Here is a 13,903-nt window from a genome sequence, read left to right as displayed (position 1 = left end):
CCAAAAAAATTATAACGTGTAATTAGTATTGACTATACTCGTAACATTAAATGAACCCATATAACATATTCAGATAACCTACATAATTATCTCTGATATAAATTGATTTATCAATTTAATTTACTACTATTTCTAATCTTTTTGAAGCATCGTAAATAAGTTTCTATCACTGGTTCGACAAAAAGCCCAATTATATACTTTGAATAGCCCAGTTTAGTTTCAGTTATTTTTTGGGCTCAAAAGGGGAAGATTCAGCCCATTAGTGAAAGTGATAAGATATGAATGCAATATACACCAAGCAATATTGATTTTATTTTATGTTGTAATGAAAGTTTAAAAATTCAGCCCAGTTTTTTTTCCCAAAGGTATAAAATTTTTAAAATACAAAGTTGGGATAAGTTTAGAATTCTCTTATATATAATATATATCAGAGAGTAAGGCCTACAATTCAATTTGTCTTGGTATGCTTTTGGGAAAGTGAATAAAGAGAGAAAGATATTCCCTTTGAATATTTGGTAGCTATTATACAAAATAAAAAGGGAGAGTGGCAAATAAAAAGTAGAATCAAAGCATATACAAAGCAACCTCTATCTCTCACAAAAAAAATGAGCATCAGGCAAATTTATAAATGTGTATGGTAATTTATATAAAACGTGTGAAGATAAAGCGACTAATTTTACTTAAAAACGTTACTGCATCAAGACTCAAGGCCGAAGGTGCTCATAAAGGAAAATGTGTTTTTTATTAGTAAAAAAAGAGAGGTAAAAATGTGATTTCCTCAGTATATAGTAGTAGTAGTACTAAAATTCATTAGATTTGAAAAAAGTGATAAACCAATTGTCCAAACACCTGACTAGTTTGAATTCAATTGCTCCTCCTATATCTACCAGTCTGCAGATGAAGACCTGACTTTCAAGTTTGAACACTTATAAACTGTACCGATACAGTAAAATATTCAATGAGATATTTAAATCATCAAATTATTTTATCTAATCATGAACACAAATGCTTTGAGAGAGATTCCAGTATGAAATTGGGACCAGTTTTCATCTTTTTATCTTCACATTTAGCATTGCCACCTCTCTACAAAGTTCTTTCCTTTTTCCTTTTATTTGGCTGATTTCGATTTTGTTTTTATGTTGAGTCTCTGATTTATTCAATTTATTTTGTGGGCTACTTTCTATTCATATACTTTTATCACATTTTCTTAGCACACACTATTACAACTCCTTTTCTTATTTCCCCTGTTTTCATGTTGTCTTCTTCATTTCACTATTAGCAGAAAACAAAGGTATGCTGCATACTTCCACGTCAACAGTTGTCTTGATTCATATATTTCAGTGCTGCTTCTCTGAAGAATGAGAGATTAAGTTGATGTTTACAGAGAGAGATTGAAGAGAGAAAGAAATGGCAGCAAAGCTAGATGAGCCAGCACCACACCCTCCTAAAGATCAACTTCCAAATGTTGCATACTGCATCACCAGCCCCCCTCCATGGCGTCAGTATTTCATATTTTTTCTATTTTTATTTTTATTTTCATTCATATTTTTAGTATACTGTGTTCTCTCTTTGTGATTGTGGAGTTCTTGGGCTTTAATCCTCTCTCTTTGTCTGATTTCTGCATATCTGTAGGTGTCCATGTTAAGTGTTCTGTTTCTTTGACCAAGTTTTGATCTTTTTGTGGAATCATTCATGTTTTTGCTTATTTCTATTCATTCATCAAATTCATAACTAGAATTCTGTTCATAACATGTAGCACATGTTTGATCTCACAGTATCTAAACATAATTCTCAGACAATACTTGTTAATTTTATCAGTTTTAAGAATGTAGAGATGTTTGATGTCTTGGTTTTGCAGCTGAGGCCATCCTTCTTGGCTTCCAACATTATTTGGTGGTGCTCGGCACGACTGTCCTCATACCGACTGCGTTGGTTCCTCAGATGGGAGGAGGAAACGTGAGGCGAACCGCAGTTTTTGTATCCCAGTTTCGCCTTCTAAATGAGGCCTTATTCATTAGTATCATCTACTTGCATTTATGCAGGAGGAGAAAGCAAAAGTCATCCAAACTCTGCTGTTTGTTACTGGGCTCAACACCCTCCTGCAAACATGGTTTGGAACCCGATTACCTGCTGTGATTGGTGGCTCATACACCTTCGTGGCGCCCACAATCTCAATCATCTTATCCGGTAGATGGGATGATCCAGATCCTATAACGAGGTTCAAGAAAATAATGAGGGCCACACAAGGCGCGCTTATTGTTGCCTCGACCATCCAGATAGTGATAGGATTCAGTGGTCTGTGGCGCAACGTTGTTAGGTAGATGATCTACACAAAACACCAGTCTCTTATTTAGTTTTGATACAAGCTAGTAAACTTTGTCATGAATTACTGCTATGTGATCAGGTTCCTAAGTCCGATTTCAGTTGTTCCGTTGGTTTTTCTTTCTGGTTTTGGCCTCTACGAACTTGGCTTTCCCGGGGTACGTGCAAGCTCACTTGCCTCCTTATCTGTGTGTTACAAACCTTTATGACTTGAAATCAGACTGACAAGCCTTCCTTGTTCAGGTTGCTAAATGTGTTGAAATCGGGTTGCCCGAGCTAGTTCTTCTGGTGTTCTGTGGTCAGGTATAGTCTAAACGGGTTTTCAGTTTAATTTCTTTTCCCTTTTCATGAAGCCTAATTCCACAGCATAATGATCATTTGTTGCTGCAGTATCTCCCACAAATAATAAAACCAGGAAAGCATATATTCGAGCGCTTTGCAGTTCTTATCACCGTGTCAATCGTGTGGATCTACGCACACATACTCACCGTTGCTGGTGCCTACGACAGTGCATCACCAAAGACTCAAGCAAGCTGCAGAACTGATCACTCTGGCCTCATCAGTGCTGCTCCATGGCATGTTCCACTTATCGATGATTGTCACCATATCCACGGATAAATCCATGAAGTTTTACATACTAATGATCTAGAATTGTGCAGGATAAGAGTCCCATATCCCTTTCAATGGGGAGCGCCTTCGTTTGATGCTGGTGAATGTTTCGCGATGATGATGGCTGCGTTCGTTGCTCTCGTTGAGGTTCGTCTCCACTTAGCTAGTACTTTTCTGTCTGATTATATCTCTCCAAAATTTATTCATGTTTTCTGTATATAGGCAACTGGTGGCTTCATTGGTCTGTCTAGATATGCTAGTGCAACGCCATTGCCACCGTCCATCCTCAGCCGGGGCATAGGCTGGCAGGGCATCGCCACCTTGCTGTCCGGTTTGTTTGGAACGGGAAACGGATCATCAGTCTCTATGTAAAACACACAACTAAAAGCTTTCTCTCTTTTATAAACAATCTATGATACTAATCATGGCTTTCTTGCAGAGAGAATGCTGGCCTTATTGCAATGACTCGCGTTGGTAGTCGAAGGACCATGCAGATATCTGCCGGCTTCATGCTTTTCTTCTCTGTTCTTGGTAACTTATTTTCCCATATCTTGATTAGGAATTTGTCTACAAAAAACAGCAACATGTATGTTTATTTTCAGGCAAATTTGGGGCAGTTTTTGCTTCAATTCCAATGTCTATTGTGGCTGCTTTTTACTGTGTCTTCTTTGGCTATTTTGGTGAGCATTTCACTACTTCAAAACTGCATTAGTTAGCCTATTTCTATGACTTAAAACGACATTGTTATTACAAGGTGTTGGTGGGCTAGCTTTCCTCCAATTCTGCCAGCTCAACAGCTTCAGAAACAAATTCATACTAGCAGTTCCCACTTTCCTGGGCTTGTCCGTGGCTCAGTACTTCAACGAGTACACGGCTGTCAATGGACATGGCCCCACACACACGTCGGGGAGATGGGTACGTATGCGCTTCTTCGTCTTGATCAAGATCAAGACCAAGCATTGATGGCCTTTTCTTGACTGATTTCTTTGGTTGTTTCTTGGTAGTTCAACGACATTGTGAACGTGCCCTTCGCCTCCAAGGCGTTCGTGGCAGGCGTGCTGGCGTTCCTCTTCGACAACACGCTGGACAAGAAGGATCCTCAGATAAGGAAGGACAGAGGCAAGCATTGGTGGGATAAGTTCAAGGATTTCAAGACTGATAATAGGAGTGAGGAGTTCTATGCCCTTCCTTTCAACCTCAACAAATACTTCCCATCTGTATAAATCGGATTGTAATTTTATCGGGCCATGAATTTCCAACTCTGCAAGCTATTTGGGCCTATCAATAGGTTTCGAACTGCACTCGTATCTCTAAAATGAATTATTATTATTAGTACTACTAGTATTTTTTAAGTATTTCAATTAATTACTGTTTTTCATTTTACTGCTATTTCATATCCCTCATTAAAATAGAATACAATAACAGTTATACTTATGATTAATATTGCTATCAATATATTGGAACAGACCCTTTAAAAATTGAATGTACATCCAAGAACAAACAAAGGTTTAGGTGATAGAATTGGAAAATAATAATAATAATTTAATTATCTTTTGTTATGATTAATATTATAATTATTAGCAGTCACATTCTACTTACAATGACATAGTGAAGCAGTTTTGTCTCATAAATCAGAAACCAATAAAGAGAAAAGTGGAGCATGAACTGAACAAAGATTTTTTTTGCTTTCAAAAGAACCAATGCAATCTAATTTTAAAATAATCCAGAAGATTGCTTGACAAATTATAGTGATATTAAACTGATTTTTTATTATAAAAATGTGGACCACTATGAATTGTCATTCGTCTGATCTGAAGACATAAATACCTAATAAATTAATTAAGCCAAAAAAATTAAATCATTGCGATTTTCTTTGTTTTCAGTTGGAAAAAACCACTTGATCTACTACTCCTCTTTGTTTGTTTCAAGCTCCCAACCACTAATAATATCACTTTTACATCTGTTAATTCTATGTCATTTATGGATTTCATTTGACAATATATTCATTATTTTAATGATAATATAACTTTTGTTACAAAACAAGTAAATAGCTGATTTTTTAATTGCAATATATCTTTAATTTTGTAGTACTAATTACAAGAATTATGTGCTTTAATTTTGTGAAGCAAAAGAAACTTAAATATTTGTTGAAAAATATTTAATGAGTCAGGTGTATGGAATTAAGCAGTCGTATAAATAAATATCAGACCAGATTCGTTTGATGTGAATCATATTAATGTTAGGGGTCTGAAGTAGGTATACAGACATTGATTTGCAAATATATTAAATTAGTACTAATATTCATTAATTATTTATATTAGGAACAATCAACTTTCTTCACCAAAATATAAGTTTCTTTACACTAAAACAACAATTGACATCTTCAGTTATTTAATCTCATTAAAAAACAATAGTACTGAATCGTACCATAAATAATTCAAAATTAATTGGAGATGACATTTTAAAATTATTTTATTGTAGAAATGGATCTCTCAGGCTACACATCACATATTTTTTGAATTTTGGAAATTAATAGTTTTGACCAATGTTTAATTCGAAATTTTGGTTATAAAAGGAAATGGACTTGCCTTAGATCTGGCCCTACTAGGCTTGTACTCGCTTGATGCCATCAAAATTATGTCCAAGTATGTAGTATAATTAAATTTATTAATATAAATAATTGTGAAGGCGATGGTACAACTATAAAATTATTAATTCAACCAATCTAGTTTATTGAATAATTGTATAGTTAAAATAACTTGCGAGATTTTTTTTTGGTGTATCTTGAAAGAAAGGAAACATCAATTTTGTAATGAAAGAAGCACATACACTTTGAAAATAAGCATAAATACAAATCATTGATTCATGGGTCGTATTCACAATAATTCATAAAGAGCTTGTTGTAGTATTTTACTGTGCGATTCACACTGGTACCCTAAAAAAACTCACGATTTACCAGCGAAAATTAGAATTAGAATTCGAATTCGAATTTTCTTTTTTCTTTTTTCTTTTTTAAAAGAAAAAGGTCATTTTTATTGTTGTTGACTAACAACTAAATTTCTTGGCACACTTGGAGCAAAATTAAAGCAACGAATATTATTGATGGCTGATTTTAAAAAGAATTGGAGGCATGGGCTAATAGAGCGTTATAGCTACATGTTTCATGATTAAGATCACGTACGTCACCCTCAAAATGGATTTCCTTTTTATTCCTAAATATATCAATAAATAATGTGTTTAATTATTTGAACCTCAAAACTAGTCAAAGATAGGTCATGCATAATTATTAGTAGAAGCAAGAGTGCTACATTACACATCAATTGGTGGTGGCGCATGAGCAATAATTAGTGTCTTACTAGATGTGAGTGAAATGTATAAACATAACTATCCAAATTTATATTTTTTCAAAACTTTAGAGAAGAATAAAGAAAAAAGGGGCATTCCTTTTAGTCAATTTTTTTCCCAGAGAGTGGGGCTAGTTTGTGTTCAACATTTGGGAAACAAAATTAAGATTATAATCAGAAAACCAAGAGGGGTTGTTAGTAATATTATGGAAATGGTAATCTTGAAAATGGCAGGAAATGTTTGATAAAGGAGGAAGTGGCTATGGACAAAACCTGCACATTTTGATAATTTTTAATGTTGTTGGTGACTCTTCGATCGAATGTAATCCCACAAAGATAAAAAGTTTAATCCAAAAATAAATTCACATTCGACATCCACTTAATTATTGGTGCTTCTTCTTTGTGGGAGTATTATTCAAATGCAAGAAATTGAGTGAACAAATGAATTAGAGTTTGGTACATTACTTATTGCTAATTTGCTATGTTTCTTGGTTCTCTTATTTGCGATTGGATGTTAGTATAGTTTGATTTTTGTTACTTGTTTATAATTTTTTTTTGTGACAGTACAATCTTTTTTGTTTTGTTGAACATTTTGTAATCATGAAAAAAAGCATTTAGCATAAATTTATTTACTCCTCAAGAAAGGGGCGGGACAAAGAAAGAAATGGGCGTGCAAACTTTGAGATTTGGTCCCTTTTATAATTTATAAATATTAAAAAAATTAAAATAATCCTCAAAAGTTTGATTTATTCACAATTTATGTCCTTTTTAAAAAAGGCTTCCGAATATGACCCAAGTTACACAAATGTAACCAATGAAAATATAATAGGATTAGGACCACACAAATAAAATACAAACATCTTTACCAACTATACTAGAATAAAGATCAAATATATATGATGCAGTCATTTTACCGACAACTATAAATTTAATATTCTACAAATAACAATCAAATTGTTCAAAGTCTAAGCGTGCATATAGATATGTTTAAGATATAATGGTAAATTAAAATCAGATTAATTTGTTAGATGCTTTCATTAACACACCAACTTGTTTGTGTATAAAGTTACTTAATTATCGTTTAACTTGCTGCATAGAAAAGATAAATGATTTTAACCGAAAAAGTAAATAGTGTGACATAAAAACATGATGGCTCGCATGATTTTAACGTTAACAAAAATATTTTTAGCATGTGAAAGGAAAAGGGTTTGCAGATTCATCATTTACTACTAAGTGGTCCAAACCAAGGCATATATCATTGACTTATCGAAGAGACACTAAATGAACATCTTCTTACATGTTTTTGTTTCCTTTTGCATTTTAAATAAATAAAAAATAGTCCAAGCACCCCCATTTTATGACATAACGTGATCTCGTGAGTATGTATAGATCTATAACATAAGTATACAAATTACATTGAATATTAGTTACTAGGATTTATATCAATTTACACGTTATAGGCATTTCATAACTTTTCAATACGATACTAAAATATTCAAAACACAGAGTTACAGAAAGAATATCGAATAAGAACCCAATGGATAAGAGTGACGAATCTACTAAAACAACTATATCAAGACAAAATAAAAACTCAAATTTGACCAAACTTCAGCTTTGTTTAGGGCAATTGGGCCTATAATATATAAAGAGGTGAGGGCATGCTCATGATTAGTGGTCTCCTATAAAGAGCTCTAGCCTTCTTAAAATTCACATCTCCCTCCATTCCTCCTCAATTCTTCTTCCTCAACAACTCCAAAATAAAAACTTTTCTCAAGAAAATGGGCAACTGTCAAGCCATTGATACTGCAACTATTGTGATACAACATCCAAATGGAAGAGCAGACAAGCTGTATTCTACTGTGTCTGCAAATGAAATCATGAAGATGAATCCCGGCCACTACGTCGCCCTCCTCCTCACCACCACCTTGTACTCCTCCTCCACCGCGGCCGCCGCCACTACTGTAAATGACAAGAACACCCCTCTTCGAATAACGAGGATCAAACTTCTTAGGCCAACTGACACTCTTGCTATTGGTCATGTCTACAGACTTGTTGCATCTAAAGGTTAATTAATTTGCTAATTCTTTCTTAATGTTTAGTGTTGTTTCATTTTTATTTAATTTTTTCTCCTTTTGTTCTTGCAGAAGTGATGAAAGGGCTGTGGGCTAAGAAACAAGCTAAGTTGAAATTAGAGGGTGCTGACAAAATAGAGAAATTAAGCCCACAATTTGAAACTCAGGTATTTTTCTCTTCGAGTTATTAATTTACTCTACTGTAATGAGTTTGATTAAGAATATGTGAATCTTGAATTAGTTATTTACTCAATTATTATTGGATGATTAAAGAAAGAGGGGATTAGTACACATACAGTTCAACAAAGTGATAATTAAGATGACAAAAAGCAGTGATATTAACTGGCCATCAAATTTATATAAGCAACCTGCCAGATAGTTTGAAGATATACAGCTAATGTTTCCAATAAATTTAATAAATATTTTTTATGATCTATTTCAGGTGAAGCAAGAAAAACAGAGATCAAGAAATAATACAGCAGTATCAAGATCTAGAGGCTGGCAACCATCATTAAAAGCAATTTCTGAAGCTGGAAGCTGAATTATTTTTTATTTTTCTCCTTTATTTTCTTTTTTTTTTGGGGCCTGATGTTGGATTGAAGATTAATAGTAGTTCAAAACAGGCAAATTCAAGTGGCCTAATTTTGAAGGGTTAATTCAATGAATAGCAAATCCCTTTATGTATATACCATTCTCTCTCTCTCTAATTTTCATTTTCTGTTAAACTTTGGATCTTCAAAATTTAAATTTGAAGAATTAGATTTCGGCATAAATAAGATCATGTTAGAAATAAGTTTGTATGATCATGTTTAAAACTTCATATGTCAAAACAGAGGAAAATATCCATAACTTATCACCTACTATGAAAGGTTTCCCAGTCACTGATCTTGACACTACCAGTAGTCGTTGCACGAACACTTGCCTCGTCTAAAAGTGTGGAAACGAGCACGATCTCTGACCACGATTTCCCTATCATAAACTTTGGAGATGGTCTTCAGAAGAGCATGGCAGTCCTCACATGTCCAGAGATTCTTCATTATTCGAATCGAAGCACCAGAAGCAGTATTCATCAGCCCATAAGCAATTGCTAGCTTCTCACTATGCCAAGCCACCGCTTGCTCTCTATCCTCCTCGCTTAGATCAAACGAGACACGTGTGGCATCAGCAGCATAACCAACTCTTTTCAATATCTCACCCAACTTCTCCCGAATCTCAGCTATCTGAGGATGAAGCACATCAGAAACTCGGAACTCATGAACAACGCCATCCACCTCTATCCAACTACATCCGATATCTGCAGGATTCTTCTGCTTTCCCATCATCTTTCGAACTTGAGAGACTTTCCCCCATTTACCTAGAGAAGCATACAAGTTTGAAAGCAGCACTTTAGTTCCAGAGTAACTACCACAGTCGAGTAGCTCTAAATAACTGATCACGCGCTCTCCAAAACTCAGATTCGAATGAATTCTGCAGGCACTGAGTAAAGTCCTCCATACAACCACATCTGGATTAATAGGCATGGTCTTGACTATTCCAAATGCCTTAGCCAGATAGCCAGCACGGCCAAGCAAATCGACATAGCAACCATAGTGCTCAATCTTAGGCACGACACCCCACGAACTCTCCATGCTGTAAAATATCGACGAGCCATGCTGCACAAGGCCTGAATGGCTGCATCCATTGAGAACCCCCAAAATAGTGATATCATTAGGTTTCAGCTTTTCAGCTAACATTCGCTGAAACACGCATATAGTTTCCTCGCCACGCCCATGGATGGACAAACCTGATATCATACTAGTGTAATTGTGAATGTCTCGTTTCGTGATCTTGTCGAAAACGAGATATGCACAATCTATCCTTCCACACTTGGCATACATATCAATGAGAGCAGTCATAGTATTAGAACTTTGTAAAGCGCGATTACTATCGATACAGCCATGAATCCACTTCCCTTGATCAAAAGCCCCGAGATTTGCACAGGTGGAGAGAGCACAGACGAGAACTGCTTCGTTCGGCTTGAATTCACGAAACATATCATGAAAATATCCAAGGGCCTCAGTGTACATTCCAGAGCTAACAAAACCCGAAATCATTACAGCCCAAGTTACATCATTTCTCAACGGCATTCTCCGAAAAACCTCACCTGCTTTTAACATATCTCCATTCTTAGCATAGGCAGACACTAAACTAGTCCATGAAAACACGTCTGTTTTAGACATTTCGTCAAACACCTCACACGCATCACCCACTCTAGCAAAAGCAGCATACATACCGATCAAAGAGTTAGCCATGTATAAATTCAAGACATTCCCATTCTTTACCGTCACTCCATGGACGACCTGCCCACACAAAACCGTATCTTGATGAGCGCAGGAAGTGATCACGAAAGTGAATGTGTACTCGTCTGGTTTCGCTTGAGCGTCGATCATTCGGCGGAAAAGATTGATGGGCTCTGAAGAGTGCCGGAGCTTCGAGTAAGCGCGCATCATGAGATTCCATAGCAGAACCGGCGGGGGCGGTGAAGACCGATGGTTATCGAATAGATTCTCGCGGAGCTGAGGCTCTTGGAGTGAAGATAGCAGTGAATGAGCGAATCGATCAAAGAGAGGCGCGCCGATGCGAGTGATTGGAGGATGATCTGCGCCTGAATCTGCTTAATTTAAGAGATGCCGGGGCGTTTGCTTAGTAGCTGAGAGATGAATCTTCCGGAGATGTGAGAGACTGCAAAGGGTTGCATCTAATTGATTTCGGAATGGCGGGAAAATTCTGCTCGATTGCATGAAGAAACCCAATTCAATTTTGGTCCCAACTAAGAGAATATGGAACCCTAGTTCCCAATCGCCGACGATTTTCCGCTGCCGGAACCGCCGAATTCTCACTGTATAGAACATCTCTTCGAATTTAGTAACTAAATTCGAAATTCATATTTTTATTTAATCTGAAGATTTATTTTTTTAATTAAATTCGAAAATTCAATTCAATCATGAAATCTTGAGATTTTAATTATGTAAATTTCAGTTTTAATTATGTAATCTATCATTTTGATGTAATTTTCAATTTTAGTTGTATCATTCTTATTTTAATAAAAATCTTTTATAACTAAATCGTATATGAGTTTAATTAATAAATATAGTACTGTAGTAATTAAAATTAGACAAACATAAAAGAAATACATGAAGGTGCAAACTTAAGTGTCATGAATGTGCTAACTATGGATACGACCTCAGAAATTGACCGATTATTATACTCCATCATTCTTCAATTTGAATTGATAAAAGCAATATCTCCTCGCATAATATGGATTCCAAACGCTTATGATATTTATTTATTTATGTGAATGGATGGATTACTTATCCATTAGTCTATTAGCGAACTATTTAATGTAGTCGAAACAAACTCTGAGATCCAAGTAGAGGGCAATGCAACAAGAATCCCACACAAGAAACCAATTCTTACTAAGAAAAATTTGTAGGATATAATGCACAAAACCACAAGCAAATGCCTCCTCACGGAAGAATTTCTTGATCTAAGGCCAGTACCAATGTAGCTTCAGTCTGGACGACGTCGTGAAGCAAGCTTGGTTGCGTCCCATTTACCACGGTAGATGGATCGTATCTGTCCAGTTTGCTGAAGTTTCCCTTCAGCTTGACCAGCTGCGAGTGGTGATGCCTGCAGTAGAGGCGCTGCTCGTGTGCAACGTAGTTGGAAGGGCTTATCACACACCCGCCGTGGCTGCACTTGAAACAAGCCTTGTGGTACAGCTTCTCATCAACTGCTACCTACAAAACATGACACATAAATCCATCAACATTTGTTGGATGAAAGCCATTGATAAATGATAACAATACCTTTTCGAGAGGGTATACTTTCTTGTCACAAGCAATGCATTTATCTTGAGTTCCTGAAAACAAACTTGACATTTTGGTGTTCAGCTCAATAGATCTGTCAGCTATAGCAGTTCTTGGAGTTCCTGTAAAAGAGAAGCAAACAATGTTAAGTATCATTCAAATATTTTATTTTTGGATGTGGAAATGAACTTGAAATGGGCTTGATTACCTTCAAAGCTCTTATTCAAGCTGCCAGTCATCTTGAATAGCTGATCGAAATGAGGCTTGCAGTACACAACGCCTTCGTACGACGAGTAATTACTCAGCTGAGAACGAGAGAGAACAGACATAAAAACACTGAAGGATTTTGCACTGTAATGAGAAGGCAATACCAAATACACAAAAGGAAGCTAAGATGCTATTTGAATTCTATCTTCCATATTTTTCCAAGTGCCTTAATTATGCTCAATCCAGCTACCCAAAAACATGAATCTCATTAAATTTCCACATATGTCATTTTATCCAAATATCTGATTTAGGGGTGCACCATTTAATTAACCTTAATTTGAACAGCTGGACAGATATTAGTAACATGCTGCTTTGGATATGCAAAATCAAGTTACTGATATTCAGACAACAGAATCAGATGTAGATTTTTTAAGAGTTTTATACATATAACCAAATTGCAACAACTTGATCACTTAAATGTAAAAAAATCAAGTAAAGTTACAATCTTTGAGATCATGGTTTATCAAAAAACAATTCTTGAATAAATCAAGCATGAGTTATGATACATAAAACATCAGAAGGGTTTCAAAAAAACCAACTTTGTTACACACCAATAAAAAGAATATATGATTGTTTAAATAATTAATGGAAAAACAGCAAAAGGGTGTGAAAAAAATCAAACCTTGAGGGTTCCTTTGCAGTGGTGACATCTAAAACAGACCTTGTGATAGACCTTGCTGTCAGCAGTGAGTTCTTCCACCAAATACACTTTTTTTTCACACACCTTGCATTTCTGTGTTGTCCCTCCATAACTAACCATATTTCTTGATTTAGTTCAAATATCTTAATCTATCCAAATTTCTTGATCTTGATGCTTGTAGTAGTAGCACCCCACAAAGAAATCCAAAAGAATACCAGAATTCAGAGAAATGAATTTCTTCAAAATTCTCAATCTACCCCTCTCTCTCTCTCCCTCCCTCTTTTTATATGATCTCTTTGATGTCTCATTTGAGTTATATACTTAAAAATATTTAGAGAGGGAGAGATAGAATATGGATGTACAGGTCAGAAAATTTTCAAATTATTATAGCTGTCAACGAGGAAAGCGTTTCTGTAAGAATGATTAGTGATTTGAATATATTTATTTATTTATCTAATCATATTGAATTTTTTAAGAAGAATGGTTTTTAAATCTTAATTAATGTATTTATATGATATGCTATTTTGGATAGTGATAAATCAAATTTAATTGAATACAGTTATTCAAAAAATCAATATAGTGAAATATCAAAACTATTGGTTGATTTCTTTTTTGAATTCTTATTTTAATACGTGATCTTAGATTCAAGTAAATTCTAAAATTAATAATGTAAATTTTGAATACAGAGTATATATAATAGTAATAAATAAGCTTTGGATTTTAAAATCACAATATATTTTGATTAGATTCTCAGATAATCGAAAGATTTTCACATTGAATCAAAATTAACAAAAAAGGTAT

The 13,903-nt window shown here is 35.0% G+C and overlaps 3 protein-coding genes and 1 pseudogene across 6 annotated transcripts; 2 read left to right on the top strand and 2 right to left on the bottom strand.

Annotated features, from left to right (window-relative positions):
- Window positions 1-1,083: 1,083 nt before the first annotated feature.
- On the top strand, window positions 1,084-4,269 carry LOC121787634 (nucleobase-ascorbate transporter 6-like). Of its 4 annotated transcripts, none has more exons than XM_042186431.1 (13): window positions 1,084-1,291; window positions 1,385-1,498; window positions 1,859-1,956; window positions 2,043-2,317; window positions 2,405-2,480; window positions 2,566-2,625; window positions 2,713-2,897; window positions 2,982-3,078; window positions 3,154-3,299; window positions 3,371-3,462; window positions 3,549-3,611; window positions 3,701-3,846; window positions 3,936-4,269. In XM_042186431.1, the coding sequence occupies exons 2-13, from the start codon at window positions 1,408-1,410 to the stop codon at window positions 4,152-4,154; spliced, it is 1,548 nt and encodes a 515-aa protein (XP_042042365.1). In that variant the 5' UTR covers window positions 1,084-1,291; window positions 1,385-1,407; the 3' UTR covers window positions 4,155-4,269. The 4 variants fall into 4 exon arrangements, with proteins under 4 accessions (XP_042042365.1, XP_042042363.1, XP_042042364.1 ...); XM_042186429.1 differs by having other exon boundaries at window positions 1,091-1,291; window positions 3,534-3,611; XM_042186430.1 differs by having other exon boundaries at window positions 1,095-1,291; window positions 3,686-3,846.
- Window positions 4,270-7,953: 3,684 nt separating this feature from the next.
- On the top strand, window positions 7,954-9,140 carry LOC121787071. The gene is made up of 3 exons (XM_042185685.1): window positions 7,954-8,339; window positions 8,420-8,514; window positions 8,790-9,140. Exons 1-3 carry the CDS (start codon window positions 8,054-8,056, stop codon window positions 8,886-8,888), a joined length of 480 nt encoding a protein of 159 aa, XP_042041619.1. The 5' UTR covers window positions 7,954-8,053; the 3' UTR covers window positions 8,889-9,140.
- LOC121787070 lies at window positions 9,131-11,230 on the bottom strand (annotated as a pseudogene).
- Window positions 11,231-11,645: 415 nt separating this feature from the next.
- LOC121786367 (LIM domain-containing protein WLIM1-like) lies at window positions 11,646-13,396 on the bottom strand. The gene is made up of 4 exons (XM_042184983.1): window positions 13,085-13,396; window positions 12,404-12,500; window positions 12,196-12,317; window positions 11,646-12,126 (listed from the first exon to the last, which is right to left on the bottom strand). The coding sequence occupies exons 1-4, from the start codon at window positions 13,220-13,222 to the stop codon at window positions 11,854-11,856; spliced, it is 630 nt and encodes a 209-aa protein (XP_042040917.1). The 5' UTR covers window positions 13,223-13,396; the 3' UTR covers window positions 11,646-11,853.
- Between the last annotated feature and the right edge of the window lie 507 nt (window positions 13,397-13,903).

The sequence above is a fragment of the Salvia splendens genome, chromosome 22 (assembly GCF_004379255.2).
Source record: "Salvia splendens isolate huo1 chromosome 22, SspV2, whole genome shotgun sequence".
NCBI classification, from domain to species: domain Eukaryota; kingdom Viridiplantae; phylum Streptophyta; class Magnoliopsida; order Lamiales; family Lamiaceae; genus Salvia; species Salvia splendens.
Note: the sequence above shows the minus strand (reverse complement) of the source record. Positions and strands in the feature narration are given on the sequence as shown.